The 23,660-nt window shown below is 36.0% G+C and overlaps 1 protein-coding gene across 1 annotated transcript in view; it reads right to left on the bottom strand.

Annotated features, from left to right (window-relative positions):
* Positions 1-23,660, bottom strand: part of ClpX (Caseinolytic protease chaperone subunit) — a 187,148-nt gene that overhangs the window by 86,474 nt on the left and 77,014 nt on the right. Inside the window, exons 7-8 of the mRNA XM_090390403.1 lie at positions 17,557-17,721; positions 1,546-1,634 (exon numbers count right to left, since the gene is read on the bottom strand). Of these exons, the coding sequence (XP_090246529.1) occupies positions 1,546-1,634; positions 17,557-17,721 (254 nt within the window). The remainder of the gene's footprint in view (positions 1-1,545; positions 1,635-17,556; positions 17,722-23,660) is intronic.

Genomic DNA, 23,660 nt, shown 5'->3' with positions numbered 1-23,660 from the left:
TTCAATAAGCACATGCTTGACAGTTAAAATGGTGTCACAGTCTTGCATATAGGAGAATCATCAGCCCTCAGCAGAAAGTAATGTGTAAGATGACAGCAACCTAAACCACACTCAACTAAAACAACTTCTTTATGATTCTGAATAGACTAGACTGACATTTTATTTACAGACTTTATCCAATATAATTTATATTTAGTCTATCCATTCCATGAAACTTGCTATTGGCTATCTATCGTATGACATATTATTGGCCTGTAGTCAGTAGGTATAGGAGACTAACAAGCCAGAATTATTATTATTATTATTTATTTGTGTGTGTGTGGGGAAGTAGAGATTACAACAATCACTTTAAATTCTTATGTGTATTCTAATATACATATAATATAATAACAGCTATTATCAATTGCAATAGAAATTATTCCTAATTTAATATTCCTGTAAATGTATATATAACACCGGCTATCAATGAAGATATAATTAATATTACAATGTTGGACCATGATAAGTGATGGCATGAATCTATACATATTTAATAAGCTGAAATTGGAAAACACACAAAAATATATAGTATATAAAAATATATAACATTAATTACCATCCTTACACATTAATAAGTATTTTGACAGGGACCAACCCCTATAAATGCATAAAAGCTAATTAGTGGAATCACTTGTCTATGGGAATTCTTTAAGCACACAGCAGAAAACTGGGGGTAAAAAAGAAAAGAAAATGTGTGCAATTGTTTTAGTATGCTTCAACCAAAAGTTTATGTCTGCAAATTCAGGTTTTACCTGGTTTTTCATTCCTTTGCACATCAATGAAGGAATGAAAGACCAGATAAAAGTGATTTTAAGTTTGCTTCAAATAATTCAAAAGATGCTGGGAAAGATCAAATATGAGCAGCAAAACTATGGATTTACTTATTTGACAATGAATATCATTTATAAGCATAACTATATCAATTACCATTTCAATATTCAACAAGTCTTTATTAGGGAAGCAGAAATGCACACAAAAACAACATAAACTTGACTAAAATTCATCATGGACGTTTTCAGTGGTTTGGTGTGCTATTAAAACAATATATTAAGTATTCACCTAGAATTGTAGTAATTTGTATAAACCCTTTTTAATTTATTTAGTACTGCAGTTTAGCATGTTGAGTTTGTTCAGTTTCAGTGAACTACATGGCGATGCTTGATTCATTCAGTAGCTGTCTAAATTCTTTTAGAGTATACAAAATTTGAGTGAGAAGGTATAAGTAACAGGTATATGAAGCCATTTTTTTTTTTGTCTGTTATTTTTAGTGACAAAATCTTGTATTGAACAGATACAAAGATTATGGAAAATGGATCATTTAGTTTTAAAAGTGGTTCCCAACATTTGGAATTTAAAGGTAACTTTTAATTTATCTACTTCAGCATCATAATCAAATGTTTGGAAATAAATATCTGGTATTTGGGGTTCTGAAAATTATCAAAATAATTCTGAATGATAAAATGGCTGTTTCCACTAAGCATCTGAAAAAGAAAAGTTATTAATTACCTGTTGGACTCCTTCTCCACCTACATCTCTTAACTGATGAATACCTGGAACAGCTCCGATTTTATCAACTTCATCTAGAAAAACAATACCTATAAAAAAGATTAGTTCAGTAAATTAAGTAAAGAAGCAAAATGTATGCATCAAAAAAAAATTGTCGACAGTGTAAAACAATTGACAATATTATTTTGTAGCATTTTTATTGTAAAAATATTTTTAATAAAGTGAGAATAAGATTGCTTAGCCATTCTACTTCAGTGAAATCACATGTACTGCATTTCCTGTCAGTTTAAAGAAGTAATTCAACAAAAAATATGCTATAGCACTTACCTAAAGCTGCCTTTTGGCAAAACTAACAAACAGTTTAAATAAAACAGCACTTACAAAGCATTACAAAATCCATCTTTAAGGAAGAGGAGAGAAAACAAAAAGTGTTCTGTCTCAGACCAAATCTGGATTATGTTAATGAAGGGCATTGGGAAGATTCCACCAGGACTTACAGCATTTCAAACAGCATGTCAATGGAGAAAACATTCCAAGGAGGATTAAAGTTATGATGGGTGATTATAACTGGTTCTTGTTGGAATGATTACAGGAAGTATAAAAGACAAAACGTCTGAATGTATATTTTTAAGGATTTTTTTTTTTTTTTTTTTTTTTTATTTGAAGAGGGTTCCTACTTTTTGATTTTTTATTATTTACTTGTAACAAGAATTAGTACAGTCAGTCCTCATATATCACGTGTTTACACTACACAAATTTGATCATACATGATTTATAAATAGGGGAACGATATCGTATATAACACGAACCGAATTCGCTTATGGACGATTCGCCTTTGTGTTTACGAGAAATGGCAATCAAATGTGGAATCACCCCAACTGAAAGCAACACGATAGGAATGAAGAGAAGATTCTGAAAATGTATTTATGTTTTTTATATCAGTGAAGGGGAAACACATTTCACCATAAGAATGTAAAAACCCACACAATTGCAGCTATCGGTATTATCGCAAATGCAATTAGATCGAGTTTACTACCCATTTATAACAGATTCCACTAACAGAAATGCAACTGGAAATTATTTTTTATTGTTTTATGGTAATAACCCCCAGAAATGTGCTTTAGTAAAATGTGAGCTAGTGAGGTGTTAAGTGTGTCTCTGCCTTTACAGTGTTGTTTATTCAGTTGCTACACGTGCACAACTTTGTTTATGTGTATCAAGCATGCCTCCTCATTTTATAATTGTGCTTTATTCCCTAAAAAATGAGTAAAATTCTTAAAAGGTGTGAAGAGGAAGAGTCCTGGTGAAGACACTAAAGATTCAGAGAGGAAAAGAAAAGCAATATCAATAAACAGAGGTGGACTGGATCAAAAATTCTTACCCAGGAAAATTTGTAACGGCCTCATACTAGCATTTATGGCCAAAATCACATCGGCCTCTGGCCCACCAGGGTTTCCCTGGTAAGGCTTATGGCCAGTCCGCCTCTGTGAATAGAGAAAAAATATGAAATTGTGAAACACTGAGCGAAATGAAAGACCATGTGATATTGCACGTGCTACAGGCCTAAATGAGGCAATGCCGAGAATTAGAAAGAATGCAGAGAAAATAAAAGCAACTTTCATAGCAGGAACAACTCAAACTGTAATTAAAATCCATTAGATGAAGACACAAAGAATTGGAAAAGATGGAATGCCTGTCATCTGTTTGGATAGAAAATCAAACAAAGAACAAGTTTGCTTACAATAGAAACAAAAGCATTAGCAATATTTTATTACATAATAGTTGTAATAAAATACTTACGTATTTTATTACAATTATTTATTACGTTTGGTTACAAATGTGTTCAATCTTGGGTGTTTGGCCCCTAACCCTATTTTTCCCATAGGGCCTGTTGTTTATATAGCACGATTTTGCACTGCGCTGCACAAGGGTTTCTAGGAACACAACTATTGTTCTATACGAGGACTGACTGTACTCTATTCTGTACAGAAGTTAAATGGATAATGCATGTGTTTGCAGCATCCATTCATGATTCAGATACAAATGTGCCAAATTAACTATTCCTATTCTTCATCTATTCTCCCTTTTATTCTATGTATATATTTCCTGAAATTTACAACCTACAAAATTCAACAAACAAGTTTCTTCTGGCTCTGAATCCCCCAACCTTCACGATAGTACTTCACAAAGTATTACCCCAATGTTTCCAGATTACTTTAGCAAAGCACACAGATGAGTACACATTTGTGCTTCAGGTTAGACAAGAAGAGTTGATCCCAACTCTGCTTGTCTAGTTTGCTTCAGCTTTACACACCTCCAAGTGTGTTGCATGCCCATTATAAACTGTTTTATTAAGGTGTTGGATTTAAAAGTTCTGTTACAAATTTGTAATAACTGCTTCTGAAACAAACAAAATCCTAAAGATGGCATTTGGAGGGCAAGTAATATGGCAGAATATAATTATCTGAGAAATTTACAAAAAGTCAGAATTGGGCTGACCTCTGCTGAAAATGCAGAATGTTCTGGGCACCCATCCACAAATGAATCGGAAGAATATGTTTCGTGACTTAGTGAAGTAAATCACTAAAACAGGATTCTCACTATCCATGACTTCACAAAACAACTGGAACTCTCCTTTGGAAACTTACAATACATTTTGAAGGAAAAAAAGGTGATCATGCAATGGATCACAGCAAAATTTGTGCCATGGGTTTTGACTGATATCCAAAGACATCAATCATGGCTCATGACATATCAATGTGTTTTTCATGATTTTTAAGAAAATGTTCAGGTGCACCCAATCCACTTTTCAAAGATCATCATAGGAAACACACAACTGCTGACTATCAAACAGCTGGAGTTCAGCTAATTGAAACCAGTAGGAAAACATTTTTTTGGACCAGAGGCAAAAAAGGAGAAAATTTTTTAGAGCAAAACAGGGGGAAAAAAAAACTGATGCTTTGCAAAAATCAGAAGTTAATTACAATAAACAGGGGGAAAAAAACAGGATATTTTTCAGAAAAAGCAGGGCTTTTAAAGCCCAAAATTCCACTAGAAATTAAATTAAATTTTAACATAAAATGTTTATGTTGCAAACAACGAACATTTTATATTAAAATACAGACATAGGATTGTTTACCAGTAAACAATCCTCTCTCTGCAACAGTATTTCCTTGAAGATACTGTTGCTGACTTTGTTGTCTTCAGAAATGCTGAGTCTAAGTTCTGTTCATAAACAGCTCTAGACTTGATTGCCATAAGCATTTCCAAAACTTCACCAGGAAGAGAATATCTGAACTCAGTTTTTGTTTTCTCACCTAGACAAACATTCTCTCACTCAGCATTACTATGAGGAATTGTTAAAATGCTAATCATGATTTGGGATAATTTGTTTTATTTCAAGCCTTCTTGTGCACTTTCAGTTCCCTAGGGTTTTCACACTGAAAGTGAAAAAAATGATCCAGCAAAATACCCACTGTTTCATCTATTTCTTTATTTTTAACAATAACAAGAAGTGCTAGAAACTTGCCCACAAAAGATTTCAAATTTCAAAATGTTGCAGTCAACTGATAAAATTTGTGCTACCTCAGTATTTAAAACATTTTTCAATGGAAACTTGTGCATGGTGCAGTCATATGCAGCAAAATGTACTTTGTTGCTGGTCAAAAGAATAGGATCTTAATCTTGTTTTAGATTCTCCATGAAATTGGAACAAGAAATACCTGTCAGACTCATCCTTCTGACTTAGTCTGCTATGGTAATCATCTTCAAAAAAGGTGGCACTGTTGGTGTTATGTATGTGCACAATATACAGGTCGACCATCACTAATCCGGCAGCGCTGGGACCTGTAGGGTGCCGGATTATCGGTTATTTTAGCGCATACAGTTTACCCAACAGCTAACCACCTCCTCCCTTTAATACGTTGACTGACAAGCTGGTTTAAGAAAAAAATTCCCCAGGAGCCAAAAAATATTTAGTAAATATTTTGATTAGTAATTCTAAAATAAATATTGTAAATGTCAGTGTTGTCGTTTTTTTGCTTAATATATATATATATATATTTTTTTTATGTCGCATATATGTGGCCAGTGTGGCCACATATGTTGGTTATTACTTTATTTCTTGAGAAGCTGTGTTGGCCACGTATGTGTGACGCTTTTATGTCATACATATGGAGGTCGTTTGTGATTAGTTTATTGCACGCGCGGCGAGCCCTGCAATAAAACTAATTACGATAAAATAACTCTCAAACATCGCAATAAGATCGTTAGAGATTTTGTGAAAACAAGTTCGTTAGGGTGCTGTATTATTCATCATATTGTGTTGTGTTTTTCCACAAGTTTGTACAAGTGTGTTGCGTATTGTAAAAAAAAAAAAAAAAAAAAAAAAATCTAAAAAGGAATGCTAAAAGAAAATTACTAAAATAAGAGGAACTGAGAGAAATTGCTGGAATTTACAATTAAGCAGAGTTAAACTTCTCACAGACACACCGCTGTCGAGTTTTTTTCAGAAGTTCAACTTTATCTGTTATGGACAATGTATGGTGTTTGCGCTTTCCACCACGAGAGGCACTTCCTTTATGCATTGGAACTATTGCTGGGGCTAAATGTGAGCAGGTTATAATAATAAATGCAGAAAAACATGTGGGAATGACTTGCCAGTGTTTACGAGTTCGTGCCAACAGCTGATGCTGCAACCAATGCCACCAAAACAGTAGTGGCAGGTCGGTGCGCCGACCCAGGAAATTTGAAATTACGTTCGTGGAAATTATGTCCAAATTAGCGGTGGAACCAGATTACCAGTGGCCTGATTAGTGATGGTCGACCTGTATAACATTCTTCAACATACACTCTGCCTAAAAGTTTGGAATCACATTTAATTTTTCTTTCAAAAATTTTTATTAAAATGTACCAACTTGATTATTAATTTTTATTAAAACATTTTCTATGTATAAAAATCAAAAAAGTTAAATAATATTTAAGAAATTTCTAGATTATCATAGGAAGGTGTAGAAGTCTACTGAATATGGTAGAACATTGTAGAAGATTCCTAAAAGAACGGTTGTAGATGATTCTAGAATAGTGTAGAAAGTAGGAGTATTTTCCAAATAGTATAGCAGATCATAGATGATCCTAGAGTGTTTTACAATAATATAAATTGAGGAGTAAGCGCTGTAACTTATAAAATCGAAAACCTATCATTCAGAAAGTGTTTGGTGTAAGTTTTCTGTGTTTTGTGATAAACATGGCAAGAAATAAAGAACTGAGTGTCGAAAAATGAAGTGTTACTATAAATCTGTATAAATAAAGTTATTCCATGAGAAGTATTGGCAAAAAACTAGGCGCTTCATTTAAAGGAGTACAAACACTCGTTCAACAATTCAAGGAGACTGGCAGTTTAAAGGACACCCCATGATCAGAATGACTGCACGTAACAATGGAAGCACAATGGAAGCACAATATAAGACCATTATACTGATTTCTACATGCAATCGATGACTTACTGCACCTGAAATTCTGAGTTTAGTTCAACAGGAACAGTGAAACTGCTGTGTTTACATCCACTGTAAACCTTTGTCTGAAACAAGCAGAACTTCTTTGTCATTTAGAGGTCCAAAAACCCTTATTAAAACTGGAAAATTGAAATAAACAGTTAGCTTGGGCTAAGAGCCATCAATATTGGACAATCAAAGGGTTGAAAAATATACCATGGATGGATGAATCCAAATTTGAAATTTTTGGATCCAAGCATAGAATTTACATGAAATGATCAACTGAAGATAAAACATAATACAATATCCTCTGGACTTTGTGGAATAAATTTTATGTTACAACTAGACAATGACCCAAAGCACAGCTCAACTCACAGCAAAGCTTTAGTTGCTAGAATGTCCCTGGGACATTCTAGCAACTAAAGGGACATTCTAGCAACTAAACAGAAGAGGGTGTTGCAAATTATGGTGTGGCCACCCCAATTGCCTGACGTAAACCTAATAGAGCTTTTATAGGATCATCTAGACTGTCGAGTCCATGCATGAAGTCTACCCAGCTTCACAAAATTTATGGGAACTATGCAGATTGCTTTCTTGGAATAATGTCACTATTATAAAATTAATCACCAATATTCCACATCTGTGTAAGGGAGTGATAAAATCTTGTGGAGGATATTTTGATGAAAATTCCGTATAGTTGTTAATATTAATTATTTCAATATTTTTTGCAGTAAATTTTCTTAAGCTTAATAAAAAAAATCTTAAAGTACTTTGTAGTGTGTTGTTTTTTTATATTAGATCTTATATTGTCATAGCTAATTTCAAAAAACTTAATAAAAAATGTTGTCATGCTACGTGATTCCAAAATTTTAGGTGGGTGGATGTGTATGTAGGAATAATGACCAAGTACAAGAATATGAGGTACACTGGATGAAAGAGCTACGGCCAGATTTTTAAACACTAGCATACTTAAATGAAAAGGATGCAAGAATATTTGCTGATGCTATCCAGGCAGTGTTAGGTGGGTTGGAAAACTGTTAGCTTGGGGGGGGGGGGTTCACAGACCAAAAAGGTTAAAAGTAGTCGCAGGCAGAGATGAAGATGATTCTTGCACAGCTTCTATTAGAATAAGCAGCGGCCTGAAGTGAGGGGTGCTAGGGGTTTCAGGGACTGATGGCAGTCATCGTGAAGCAGGTGGGTATATGAGATGTGTTAGGGTAACTAAGAATAATAATAGGTGCTTGTATACCAATGCCAGAAGTATAGTAAATAAATTTGATGAATTTGAAGTGTTGGTCAAGACATCAAAGACGGATATTGTTGGGATATCAGAGACGTGGTGTCACACAGATATTAGGAATGCAGAATTGGAATTTGGGGAGTATAATGTGTACAGAAAGGAGACAGGATAGGAAGGGAGGAGGGGTTATGCTGTTAATTAAGAAAAAAAAAAATCAAAAGAAGTGCATCCAGTTGATATAGATCAGGGTTGTCAACCTTTTAATTCCTACCGCCCACTTTTTTATCTTTGTTGATGGTAAAATTTCCTTACCACCCACCAATGCCGCAGTAACTCAATTTAGCCCCTCGTCCACGAGTATACTTTGAGAAGTGTCCGGTGCATTATTATCTATATTCAAAGTTTAGAGATGGAATTCAAAAGTAAATTGCAAAAGCATACTTTAAAAAGTCAAACTCAAAGTTGTTAGCAATGTATTCAATATATGGAGGAAGAACAAAATTTGTAACAACGGACAAAAACACCCACCGCCCACCATGAAAGCTTGAATCGCCCAATAGTGGGCAGTAGGGACCAGAATGACAAACACTGATATAGATGGACAGAGCACTGTAGAGTCAGTTTGGTGTGACATAAGCAAAATTGAGAGTAGGAGTGTGTTATAGGCCTAATGACTTGAATGAGTACAATGAACAATTGTACAGAGAAATAGAGTGGGCTAGTAAATCAGAATGTCTTATAATGGGGGATTTTAACTTGCCAGATATTGACTAGAACTTGTGGGTTGGTTACTCACACACTAGAAAGACTCCTGTGGATTTATTGGATGATTATTTTCTGCAGCAGCATGTTTGAGTGGCAACCAGAGAGGGTAATACTCTTGATCTGGTTATCAGATCAAGAGTGTTAGCATCCTTTGCCATATTTGGCAAAGGATGCTAAAAAAAAAAAAACAGCAAGGATTGCTTTTCTTATATAAACTCTAAAAGGAAGGGTATGGATCTGATTGGTCCACGATATTGATGGTTTGACTGTTGATGATCCTGCTCAGATAGCAAACAAACTGAATGAGTATTTTGCATCTACACTCACACATGAGGAGTTATTAAAGATTGAGAATGCCAGAAGGTTATCAAATTGTAGCAGGGTACTTACAATGATTTTGTAATAACTGAGAGCAAAGTGGAGGAGAAATTGTTGAAGTTAAACATAAGAAAGGCACCTGGGGTTGGATGGGATCTAGCCAGTTATATTAAAGGAGGAACTCATGGGAGGTCCCCACGGACTGGAGAGTGCAAATGTATCCCCAATTCACAAAGGGGGATCGAAGGGTGACATGAGTAATTTCAGACCAGTTAGTTTAACTTCTGTTTCAGGTAAAATAATGGAGTCAATGATTAAATATGCATTGCAGGATCATCTACACAAGACTGCAGCAATAATTCAGACACAGCATGGGTTTGTTAAGGAAACGTCTTGTCTGACAAATTTCATTGGATATTATGATGCGGTTACAAAGGAACTGGATGCAAAAAATAATTTTGATATCATATATTTGGATTTCAGGAAAGCTTTTGACACTGTTGCGCATGGAAGACTATTGTACAAATTGGAGCAGAATGGTATTAAGGGTAAGTTGCTACAATGGATAAAAGGATGGTTGAGTGGGAGAAGACAAAGGGTGGTAATTAATGGCGCTGCTCTTCGTGGACTAATGTTATTAGTGGAGTCCACAGGGTTCGGTGTTGGGTCCACTGTTGTTTTGTATATTTATCAATGATACTGATGAAGGTATATCAGGCTTAATGTCCACATTTGCAGATGGATACAAAGGCTGGCAGGGTTGCTAATGACAGTGATGGCAGTGTGCTACTGCAACAGGATCTAGAAAATTTGGGAAGATGGGCTGAGAAGTGGCAACTGAAGTTTAACATTGACAAATACAAAGTACTACATATGGGTACAAGTAACCCCAGAGGAACGTACCAATTGTGTGGTACTACACTTAAGGTGGTGGAAAATGAAAAAGACCTGAGAGTAATTGTGCAGTCAGATATGAAGTTTTCTGAACAATGCAGACAGGCTGCAAGAGCAGGTCATGGGGTTTTGTCAATGATATACAGGAATTTTGCTAGAAGGGAAAAGGAGGTGATTGTCCCTCTGTATAAAGCAATGGTCAACTCACCTTGAGTACTGTGTATATGTCTCATTTTAGGAAGGATGTAGATTTGCTTGAGCATGTACAGAGAAAGGCAACAAGATTGGTGAGGGGAATGAAGGGATCCTCTTACCAAAAGAGGCTTAAGTTCTGCAAATTGCAGCGGCTGGAGACTAGGCCCCTGCGAGGTGATCTGATTGAGATGTATAAGGCCTTGAATGGGTTGAGCACGCTGAATTCTGATGGGATTCTTCCACTTGTTCAGATTACGAACCTAAGGGGGCATAAATTCAAATTGAGGAAAGACAGATGTAGAATAGATGTGTGGAAATTTGCCTTTAGCCAGCGGGTGGTTAATTGCTTCCATCTTCGTTGTGGAAGTTGATAGGTTAAATAAATTTAAGGAGCAACTGGACAAACATTTAGAGAGAATGGTCGTGTAAATTGTTAAAAAATTTTTTCTGGCTGATGCTGCATAAGCTCATATGCTTGCTTTCTTGCATCACATGCTACTATTACTACTACTATACTGCTTAAAAGAAACAAACTGCTTTATTCAAGCCAGAAGAGAAAAATATGAACAGACTTTCTGCACGAGCAGGGATAAGCCTACAGTTATGAGTTTATTTGGCCCCTTTAACCAGAAGTTTGCAATTCAAAGTTCATTTTCTTGAGTTCATTAATTTGTCATCTTTCAAAACTTTTGGCTCATGAATTGGATTTGAACATGAGTCAGTGCCCCACACTAGTAATTGTACTTTTAAATTTGGAAAGAAAAGTAATTGTACTTTTCACATTGAAAATAAAAGTAATTGTACTTTTCTTTTCAATGTGGTGACTCTGAAAAGTGCTTATATGGCTCTTATCATCACTTTTAACCTCTTCTTTAAAGACCTGTCAACAGTTGTGACCATTCTAACAATTTTACACACTGATCTAAAGAAAGCCAACATGAATACACATCTTCAAAATCTTTTTTACTTCAGGGCCAAGTTGATTGTTTAATCCTATCTATCCTTTAAGCACTTCTTTCTAGACAGCCGTAAATATCCATCAAACATTCATGCACTTTCACAGAAAGTATCTAGAGTCCCCTTTTCAGCACACAAATTAATAAGATGAAAAAGATAGTCTATTACTAATAAGTTCTCAATCTTCTCTTTTAATGCCCTTGCTACTCCAATTTTTAGGCCTACCATAAAAGGCACATTATCAACACTAAGTGCCAAAAGAACTTTTTAAAATAATCCTACATGCTTTCAGATTGTCCAGAAGATGTCTAATGTCATTCCCTGTAGAGGGCCACCTTTCAATGCAAGCACTGAGATCAAGCTTTTTTCAATTTGATGAGTTTTTTTATTATTATTACCACAAAAAGGTTACCGCAATGATATATAGCTCAGAATCACTATGATTACTGCCATCTATAGGAATCGAATATGCCCATTTTTTTCAGAGCCACCAATGCCTCTTGTTTCCTTGTCTGTGCAATTTCACTAATAATTCTTAGAAGACAGTGTTCTATGACAAAGGATGCAAATCAACATTCAGTGTGTATATATATATATATATATATATTTTTTTTTATGTAAACTCCAAACATGAAAGGTATTAGAACCTATAGTACTTAGTACTGTGCTAGGGATCAAGGTTGAGAAGACGATAGAAGATATTTGTTGACATTGGACTTGAACTTCTGTAGACTGTAATTTTCAGGAAATACGTATGAAGGAAGGTTGTTCCAGAAAACGGCAGTTGAATGAATAAACGAAAAAGATGAAAAGCTGGTTCTGTGAGTTTGAAGTTGGACAGCAAATGGATGTTGGCTGGTGGCGGCACGTGTTCAGACTGTTTTGAAAGAGAGAGAGCAGGAATTATAGAAGCCAATTCAGAAGAACAGTGCCCATGGAAGTATCTGTAGAAGAAGCATGCAGCAGAAACAGTAAGTCTATGAGACAGTGAGTGGAGAGACTGTTAGAGATGAATCATTAATTAACCTAACTGCCCTCTTCTGAATGGAATCAAGAAGCCTAAGAGAGATTTTGGGTGCAAAACCCCAGATGTGGGAACAATATTCCATGGTAGGGCGGATTTGCAATTTGTACAGAGTGAACAGTTGTTTGCAAGAAAAGCAACACCGAGAGCGAAAGAGAAAACCAAGTTTTTTAGACGCAGAGGAAGCAATATTTGTAATGTGCTTGTGCCAAGAGACGTTAGAAGTCAGGGTAACCCCAAAAGAGATATATCATTTTGCCTAGAAATCGGAGTGTCACTAAAGATAAGCATAGGAGCAGAAGAATTTTTTTGCGAGATATAAGACAAGACTGAGTTTTAGAAGAGTTGAAATCAACTAAATTGTCTTTGCCCCACTGAAGAATTATCTGAAGATCGGCATTTAAGGAATTGGTAGCAGATTTTCGAGAAGTTGAAGCTGATTGAGCAGGACAAGGTTTCTCAAAATGGAAAGTGGAATGCAATGTGCTATCATCGGCAAAACTATGGATAGGATTTCCAGTCAATGGAAGAAGGTCATTAATATACAAGAGGAAAAGAGTGGGAGAAAGAACTGAAGCTTGGGGGACACCGGCATTAGTGGAGAAGTTAGAAGACAGAGAGCCATCTACCATCACCCTCAGTGAGCGATCAGAGAGAAAATTGGATAACCAATTACTAAAAACAGTTGGCAAACCATAAGATGGAAGCTTGTTTAAAAGACATTTATGCCAAACACTATCGAAAGCCTTTGAGATGTCAAGAGCAACTACTTGTGTTTCACCGAACCTTTCCATTGAATTAGTCCATAAATGAGTAACATAAGCCAGAATATCACCAGTGGATTGACACTGACGAAATCCATACTGGCGATCGTTGATCAGATGGAAGGTTTCTAGGTAGTTTAAGAGTTGGCAGTTAATTGATTTCTCCATTACTTTAGAAAGAGTAGAAGTAATTGCAATGGCATGATAATTGGATGGGGGGATTTGTCACCCTTTTTAGAAACTGGATGGATATGAGCAAATTTCCAAGCAGAAGGAAAAACACCTTTGAAATAAGAAAGTGAAAAAAGGCAGCAAAGAATAGGAGTAAGTTCAGGAGCACAGGTTTTGAGAACAAGTGGAGAAATACCATCGGGACCTGGAGCTTTCTTAGCATCAAGATTCGTCAAAATCCTTCTGACGGAAAACCACAGAAGGCATTGAATGAAGCGTGTTGGGAATGTTGGGAGGTGTTTTACCAAGATCATTAATACATGAGTTGGAAAAAAAATTGGATGCTAGCAGGTCAGCTTTATCCTTGGCTGAAGTGACAACAGAACCATCTGGTTTGGACAGAGGTGGGCAAAAGTTGCGGGCAATAGCTTTGGCAAGAGACCAGAATGCACAGCTACCATTAGGGTGAGAAGCAAGTTTTCTACTCTTAGCCTGTTCAAACTCTAGTTTGGACTGATTAATAACTGCTTTACAATTGTTGCGAGCTTTGGTGTAGGCAGAAAATGAAACTGAAGAATTAGAAACAAGCCAATTACGATATGCAACATTCTTCTCTTGAACAGCCTTAGCATATTTATTGGAAAACCAAGGTTTAGATAAAGGACGAGATTTTAAAGTGGAGTGTGGGATAAAGGATTCCATTCCTGCAAGAATAATTTCACTGACATGATCTGAGCAAACGTTGACATCAGATGTTTTGAAACAGTAATCCAACTAAGGAAAAGAAGAAAAGAAATCTCGCAGGTCATCCCATTTTGCATTCTTGTAATGCAAACAACACGAGGTTGGGAATAGCCATGAGATAAAGGTTCCACTGGAGAAGAGACAATCACCAAGTTGTGATCTGAAGTGCCTAAAGGACTTCTCACTTCGAACGTGTACTTAGAAGGGTTGTTTGTGAGAAAAAGATCAAGCGTGTTGGCTGTATGGTTAGAATTGTCCGGTATTCTTGTAGGTAAATGAACAATCTGTGCAAAGTCATTAGTAATTGCAAAAGCCTCAGCATCTCGACCAGCTAGGTCGGTGTGACTAGAAAACGGAAGCCAGCTGGAGTTATGAACGTTAAAATCACCAAGGAAAATTACCTCACTGTTAGGAAAGTTGGACTGGAGAAAGTCAAGTTGCAAAGAGAGGAAGTCAAAGAGCTCCAAGTGATTAGTGGAGTTGGGAGAACAGTAGAGACAACAGATGAAGTTGACACAATGAAGCAGAAAGATTTTAAACCAGAGAAGATCAAAGAGAGGAGATTCCAAATTGCCAAGTCTCTGACATGGAATATCAGAATGGACATATGCACAAGTAGCACCTTTGAGGCGAAAAGAATCATACAGCAAATAATTTGGGCACCTGAGATGAGCAGTAGTTGAATCAACCAATAACGGAGATTCTGTCAGAAAAAGTACATGGGGTTTGGCAGACTGCAAGTATAAATGGATATCGTTGAGATTAGAATTGAGACCACATATATTTGTGAAATGAATTAGGAAGTGATTGGGAGATTTAGATCTTTTCACAGATAAGCTTGCTCTATTAGTTTGACAATTCGTGGTGTATGCAATAGTAAGAAAAAGTGGGTGGAACATGCTGTATGAAGTAATGAAATTTTTGGATATGGTGTACACATGGTAAGAATATGCCCAGATCCCTTGACATAACGTGGCCTCGACAATGCTCCCCGCATACACACTACTCAGATTCCCTCCAGTCACTATATGGCAGAGTAGAGGTAGCAAGATTATACACTAGCTGATCCGGAAGCCTCCTAGAGAGTTACCAATAGGTTCGGTCCGGTGTACTAACTAGCGGCCAGCCTGCGAATACCGTTTTAGAGCTGTACCCTCGAAATATAAGGAATATTGGATCTTGCCACGATGTTCATCATAACCTCAAAAGTCATCAATCATACTGCATGATGGAAGAGATAGGGAAGGGTTGACCGGAACTTAGCTCTAGAGACTAAACATGGGTTCCACCACTTCAAGCCTCCAATAAGAAAGGTGGTGGTATTGTGCCGGTTGATGAGGGTCATCTACCACCTAGTATTGCCTGGTAACATAGAGGGGCAGCATTCCTCCATGTGGTGTGGGCGCCACACCTCGACCCCTGCTTACGTTGGTTCACACCTGGGTGGTCACCCACCATGTACTTGTGCATGGAGGTTATACCCAGGATTACTAACAGTCCCACCATCGTGAAGGTGCAAGCAGAGGGTTTGGCTGTCACAGACCGTCCGGACTTCGCCGAAATTGGGTCCACTTGACTTGAGTGTCACCCGAATATCAGTTCCATCAGGGTTTTAGACTCCCAGGTAGCAAGTACAGTTTTTCTGGCATATTTGAGAGAATGTCTGTGACAACCTCAAGGACCATATGACATCATCATCATCACTATAAAATGCTACATCTAATTTTGCATTTCTTTCTATGCATTGCACTTTTTCTGTGCAGTGCAATGTAATTAAGCATTTATTTTCAAATGTTTAATTACATTGTGTTTAGAGCCACTTAAAATCAAAAAGATCACATTTACACAGAGTACACAAGGCAAACACATTTTTTTCAAATGTGGAAAATCTTGTGTCTTCTGATATACCTTCTGAAATTTTACATATTTCTTTGGCATCTTAACTGAAAGACATTGTTAATTCTTCACACCACCCAAGTATGATGAAATGGTTGCACATCACAGAGAACAATGTATTATTTTGCATTTATATTTTTTAATAGAGATTAGCTACATCTGACAGCCAATTCTTTAATGAAATTAAGCATAAATTCTGGTGTTTTTTTTTTTTTTTTTTGTTTTTTTTTAATTCCAATTTTAATGTAATCTTTTTATTTTCTTTTTTTGAAAAAAAGAATAGACTAAGAAAAACGTTTTGAAGAAAGACAGAGAAACTTTTTGTAATCGACTATATCTTGACTGTGAGATGGACCAGGAATCAAATAGAATAAAAAAAATATATTCTTTGTTGTAAATCCAGAAGGCTCCTGTCTCCACACCAAAAGAAGGTAGAAAGAAGCAAGATGTAACTACCTTTTTGCTTTCGTCTGAGACCACTCTCAGACAGGTTTTAAATTCTGTACAGTGGAACCAACTGATGATGTTACCAACAGCAAATTCTAAATGGAAAGCATTCAAGGAAGTAATCGTGGAAGTTACTAGGCTTTTCATACCAATTAAGAAATACTGTTCAAGGTTTAGGCCTAAATGAATGTCAGATGAACTAATGAGACTCATGGCAGAGAATAAAAATGCATGGGATACATATATAATTATCAGGCGACATAGAAGTCTATGGTAGATATAAGCTAGTCTATAATCAAGTCACAAAGGAAGTTAGGCAAGTGAAAGCAGATGAGAAATCTTTGGCAAAGGATGCTAAGATAAACAGCAAGAACTTCTTTAGTTATATAAACTCTTGACAGGAATATCAAACTCATTTGAGCCACAGGCCATTTCCCATATTAGTGTACCTCATGCAGGCTGCACACGACCTACAAACCTTGCCACTGCTAAACATAAAGACACTTTTTAATTGCTCAGTTGTTGCTTGTTGCTGATTGATACTCGCAGCTGAGAATACACAAATAACTTAATTGAAAGGAAATAAAAGTCTGAATAAAACAGAACAAATAATGAAAAGCAAGTTTATTCCTGATAATACAATATTTCAACGAGGGAATATACATGAAATTAGGTAATCTAGGCTCGACACTTGACTCGTTTTCTTGCAACCAGCTTCGCGAGATTTGGTGTCAAAGATCGAGAAGACAACCTTCATTATGGATATCAGGCTGACTTTAATAAATCACTTCTGGTTAGTACTTCCATAAATCCTTGGTATTCCATTGTAAACATTAGTTACTGGTCCTACTGAATTTTGATACAACTATGAAAGAATAAAACAGCACACCCAAGCTTAAATACTGATAATAACTGTCAAATTAAATATATATGCTTATATGTACTTATATAACTTAATATAACATTTTAAAAAGATAGCACTAGAAAACCATGATTACTTAAAAAACTGTTCCCATTACAAACTGGATATTTTCAAAACAGTCTACAAGTCATAAATTTCCATTCTTTTCTGTAATAACTTTCCAATTTTTAACATAATCTAACCTTGTTGGGCACGTTCCACATTGTAACTAGCATCCTGAAGCAGTTTAGCTATAACAGATTCAATATCTTCTCCAACATAACCTGCCTGTGTCAATGTAGTACAATCACAAATGGCAAAAGGCACATCCAAGCATCTTGCTATTGTTTGTGCCAACAGTGTTTTCCCTAGAAAAAAAGTAAACGAAAACTTAAATTTCAATGGATGGGACAAATAATTAAGAACAGATATTTGTAGGCATCACCAATCAGTTTCAGCTAATATGTATTAAAATACAAGTAATGGAAATACACTAAGCAGCAGAAACCTTAGAAGGCTGCTGAGGTATTATGCCATCAGTTTTAATCTAGTTTCATATATATTTTTTTTAATTTTACTTCAAATCACAGTGTTTTATTGCAGCTGAAAATAACATTGTAAAAAAACTCAACCTTATTATACTAATGTTTCTTTATGAGTAAGTTTAACCTAAGTGCCAGGGAAAATAATAGTACTGATGATTAAAGAATCAGAGAATTACCCCTAGATCTCTTCAGTATTCCGCAACCTTCAGTTTGGTGTCACTTAGATGATATGTTATTCTGGGATTACTGCTACCAAAATGCAGTAGATTGCATTTATCACTATTAACTTTTATTTGCATTTTCCATCTCATTTGCTGAGTTTATCTAGATCTTCTTGAAGGATCTATATAAAACTTTGTATATATTTTTTAATCTTTTAATGTTTTAAAGATGTAATGCAAAATCATCTTGATAGGAGTGAGAACAAAAGGCAATTGCAACATGGATTTGTTAAAGGGAAATTATGCCTCACCAATCTGATTAGCTACTATGAGGCTGTTACAAATGAACAGGATACAAAAGATAATTTTGGCATTATATATTCAGATTTCAGTAAAGCCTTTGACACTGTATGATTACTGCATAAATTAGAGCAATGTGCCATTAGGGTCAAGTTACTACTATGAATAAAGGGATGGTTAAAAGAGTGGTAGGTGACAGTGTTTATAAATGGTCACTGGACCTTCATGGACTAATGTGATAACTGAGGTCCACAGGGATCAGTGTTAGGCCCTTTACTGTTCTTAATATTTATTAATGATATTGATATAGGTATTTCAACTTTGATTATATAGTATCAGTGTCAATACACCATAGTTAACCCATAAATTTGAACTACGTAAGTAGTGTAGAAGGCATCATTTTAATTTTATCTCATATTGTGGTTGCCTTCACAAGATAGCGGTATTGCACTACTTCAAATAAAATATACAAGGGAGAATAAATTTGAATTGGAAAAGGATAGTTGCAGATCAGATGCGGGGAAATTCATATTCAATCAATGAGTAATCAGCTATGGAATAAACTTCCATCTAATATTTACAAAGGTGGATAGTTTAAGGTTTGGACATGTTATTAGAAGGAATGGGGATTTTTTTTTCTGTATATACTTTGCTTCCTTGCATCATGTTGCCAATGCTAATACTAACTTCAAAGCATTCCTTCAAGATGCAGACTAAATGTCAAATTCACAGTTTTTAATAGCACCTTCATATTCCTAACAGGATTTGAAAGGTGCTCTGAGAATATGAATATAAATATTACCAGGCAAACAAAAACCATGAGCAAATAACAATCTAAGGGTGTGCAGTGCCTCTGAGATACAAAAGGTGATGTTGCATACAACTGATGGAGTTTGAAAGAGGTTGGATCATTAGGTTGTCAGAAGCTAGATGGTTAGCATTGCAAATCACCATTCGTGTGGATCATGATGCACAAATTGTTGGCAACAAGGTAGAGGAAGCTAATTAGACACATCACCAGGGCTGGTACCATCAGAAGAACATCAGAATGGGAAGATCAAATGATCAACTAGTGACAGAAAACAAACCTATCAAAATCTGTCAGATTCCCATCCTTGTCTGCATCTGTGTCAGGAAGCACAATCAGAAAACAACTGTGAGAAGTAGGACTGTATTCTGAATGTCTGCTGCCTTATGCAGTAGACAGTTATTTGCTTCAAATTTATGAACTTTTGCTTTACAAACTTTTTCAGGAACGTGTTTATAAAGCAGTTCACTGTCATCATCATCAGCCATTTTCAATCCACTGCAGGATGAAGGCCTCTCCAGCAACTTTCCATTTCCTTCCGTTTTGAGCACTGGCCATCCATTTACTACCCACAAACTCATGAATTTCATCTATCCATCTCCGCCTTTGTCTTCCAGGTTTTCTTCTAGCTCCTCTTGGGTACCATTCTGTTATTTTCTTAGTCCATCTGTCATCATGTCTTCGAGCTATGTGTCCTGCCCAAGACCATTTTAGTTCTTTAGTTTTGGTAAGAATGTCCTTTACTTGAGTTTGCTGCCTAATCCATGTGTTTCTCTTCTTATCTAACAGTCTGATTCCCAATATAATTTGTTCCATTCTTCGCTGTGTAGTTCTCAGCTTCTCTTCCATTCTTTTGGTGAGTGCCCAAGTTTCACTTCCATAAGTCATGGTGGGGAGTATACATTGGTTCATTATTTTACGTTTCAGACAAACTGGGATATTGCTCTTCAGTATGTGACTATATTTCCTGAATGCTATCCATCCAAAATTTATTCTTCTCTTGACTTCTAGCCATTTATCATTATTACAGCTAATAACTTGTCCCAGATAAGTATATGACTCCACCTTTTCAATTACTGCTCCTTCAATCATTATTTCCCTTTCTGTGGCATACTTGTTCATCATTACTTTTGTTTTAGCTATATTCATCTTTAGTCCAAAATCCTTACTAACTGTGCATAACTGATTAAGATTTTCCTCTAATTCTTTGGGATCGTGGCTTATGACCACAATGTCATCTGCAAATCGTAAATGGTTTAGGTACTCTCCGTTCATATTGACTCCTTTCTGTGACCAGTCTAATCTTCTGAAAGCTTCCTCAAGGGCAGTAGTAAACAGCTTCGGAGATATTGTGTCTCCTTGTCGAACTCCTTTCTCAATTTTAAATTTCCTACTGTCTTTGTCTAGTCTAATAAAGGAGGTAGTACTCTCATATATTTTCTTCAAAATCATAATATATGGGGTATCTGTGCCTTGTCTTTCCAGTGCCCTAAACATTGCCTTATACTGTATGGAGTCAAATGCCTTTTCATAATCCGCAAATGCCAGGCATAATGGTGTTTTATATTCATTTGCTTTCTCCATTAGCTGTTATATTACATGAAGGTGATCCATAGTTGAGAATACTGTCCTAAAGCCAGCTTGCTCTTTCGGTTGATTCTCATCAAGTATTCTTTCTAATCTGTTAGTAACGACCCTTGTGAACAATTTGTAGATGTGGGATAACAAGCTAATTGGTCTATAATTTCCAATTTCTGATTTATCTCCTTTCTTATGCAGCAAAACTATGATTGCATTATTCTACTGCTTAGGCGTCACACCTTTTCGAATGCACTTTGTGAAGAGCCTTGCCAGTTTTTGTGTTATGTCTCTTCCTCCCAATTTTAACAACTCTACAGTAACTTCATCTTCCCCCAGGGCTTTCTGATTCTTCATTTTCTTCAATGCATGTTCTACCTCATCAGGAAGAATATCGGGTATATCGTATGTGTTGCTACTTTGCAATCCATCTTCCCCACTGCTGGCATCATTCCCTTGCTCCTTGTATAATTCTCTATAGTAGTCTTCTGCTATTTGAATTATGCCTTCTCTGCTGTTTATAAGTACACCATCGCTATTCTTCAGTTTCAGTATCATTTGTCTTTCTGTATTACTGCTCATGGCTGCTGATTTAAATCCTTTGTTTTCCCTTAATGCTTGTTCTACTTTTCTTGTGTTAAATCTTCTTATGTCCTCTCTGAGTCTCTTTCTAATGGCTTTGCATAACTCAGTATATTCAATTTTCTCCCTGTCAGTGTTTTTCTTCCTCTTCATTTGTCGTCTTCGGTTCATCATGATAAGTGTTTCTTGACTAATTTTTTCTTCTTTGGATTTCTTTTTCCCTATAGGTTTCTTGGGCTTTATCATTTTCAGAAAGTTGTAATATTCCTCGTCGATATCTTGGTCCTGAGCAGTCTGCAGAAGCTCAAACTTGTTCTTAAGTTCCAGTACATACTGCTTTTCCTCCTCTTCTGTTATCTCTATATTTCAGATACGTACAGTTCACTGTACGTATCTGAAATATATCTGCCCATCACAGGAGAATCTATATGATGAGCCTTGAGGATTAACTCAACTCTGCAAGGCATCTGGGTAGGGGCATGTGTGTATTTTTTTTTTTTTCCCTACCTCTGGGTAGAAAGGAATTTTACATCAGCATAATCCACCCTAGTAGATGGGAGGACTATTCTGTACTACTGATACAATGCATTTTAGTAAAGGATGTTTGCCAATATCATTGAGGAAGCCTTAAGGATTCAGGATAACTAATAGTTTGTGTGTGGGGGGGGGAGGTGTAAGGATATGCATTTGTCTGATATGGGTCAATGTATCATTTGCACACATCAAGGGTTCTCGTACATCACATAAATAATTCTTGATTACTTTGACCGAACGTCAAAACACATTTATTATTAAAAATGTACAAATCAAATCTAAATATACACAGAATAAAAACATGCATTGCAATACTGTTATAAAATGTTTAAAATATACTGAGCCAAAAGTGCTAAAAATAAAATCATGAGATCTAAAGACACACAGGAACTTTTGGCATCTGCATGGTGCTTTATCAACTATAAAAACTGCATGTGAGCAGTGAGAATAAATACATATAAAAAAAAATAATAATAAAAAAGTGAAAGGAAAGGAAGTAACTCCTGAATGCCCCAAGTTTTAACAAACTCCAGGTCATTCATGACTTACAAGAAAAAAGGGAGAGAAAATGTGAAAGGGTGGGAGGGAAAAGAGAAGATTGGGGTGACATCTATCCAACTCACAGAATGCTAGATTCAAAGATGGGATGTATTCGTGTACCATCATTTCTGTTCAAAGTGTGCCTAGTGCTGCACTTATGTGGGTGGATTCCAATCAGTGACAGATCTTGAAATCTCACGCAGTATCAAGAATTGTGCATCATTTGGAACGAAGTCATGCCAATAATGCATGGCTATCAATGATTGGGCAAAATCAGCATTCTCAATGGATGTAACATGATCTTTCAAGCAGAGTTCCAAAGACAGATGGCTTCACCAATATAGCTTTATATATATTGGTATATGCTCAGAATAATAGCCTGAGAGGGCATAAATTCGAATTGAGGAAAGACTGTTGTAGGACAGATGTGTGGAAGTTTGCCTTTAGCCAGCGGGTGGTTGACTGTTGGAACACACTTCCATCTGTCGTTGTAGAAGTTGATAGCTTAAATAGACTCAAGGCAGAACTTGACAAACATTTGGAGTGAGTGGATGGGTGAAATAAAGGGGGGGGTGGTGTTGGCTGATGCTATATAAGCTTGCTTTCTTGCATCATGTGCCTTTGCTAATGCTAATATTGCAGTCTCTATATGGTATTCTAAATATCACCCCCCCTTTTCTTTGTATTACACTGGCATGTGTATTACACTGGCATGTGTAATACACATGCCAGTGTAATTTGTATTTCTTTGTATTACACTGGCATGTGTAATACAAAGAAAAGGGGGAGTAATATTTAGTGTGTAAATACCATGAAATACCTCTGGGTAGAAAGGAATGCAAGCTATACAAGAGGCTTGGTTAGAGTCCAACATGGGGTGTGATAGCAAAAAATTAGCCTTCAGTGTTTGAGTTAAACACACTTCTCCATAATTTAAAATTTGTTCTGGAAAGTACATCTCTGGAAGGCAGCACTAACTCTTTTATTTATTATTTTGCCATGCATACATCATCATTGCCCTTATGCAAGAATTACAGTTACAATTGATAAAGGTAGCATACAGATGTGTAATCTTAGATTTTATTTTTAGACAAATTTAACAGAATATTTTAAACATTTTATAGCAATATTTCAATGCATGTTTTTAATTGGTGTTATTTAATTTTATTTGTACATTTTTAATATTAAATATATGTCTGGTCAGAACAATCAAGAATTATTCACATTTTCGGTATCCAAACTTCAAAGTTTTTTTAGGT

This window comes from Mastigoproctus giganteus, chromosome 2 (genome assembly GCF_048544385.1).
Source record: "Mastigoproctus giganteus isolate SK-2022 chromosome 2, ASM4854438v1, whole genome shotgun sequence".
Classification (NCBI taxonomy): domain Eukaryota; kingdom Metazoa; phylum Arthropoda; class Arachnida; order Uropygi; family Thelyphonidae; genus Mastigoproctus; species Mastigoproctus giganteus.
This window is presented reverse-complemented; position numbering and strand designations above follow the sequence as displayed.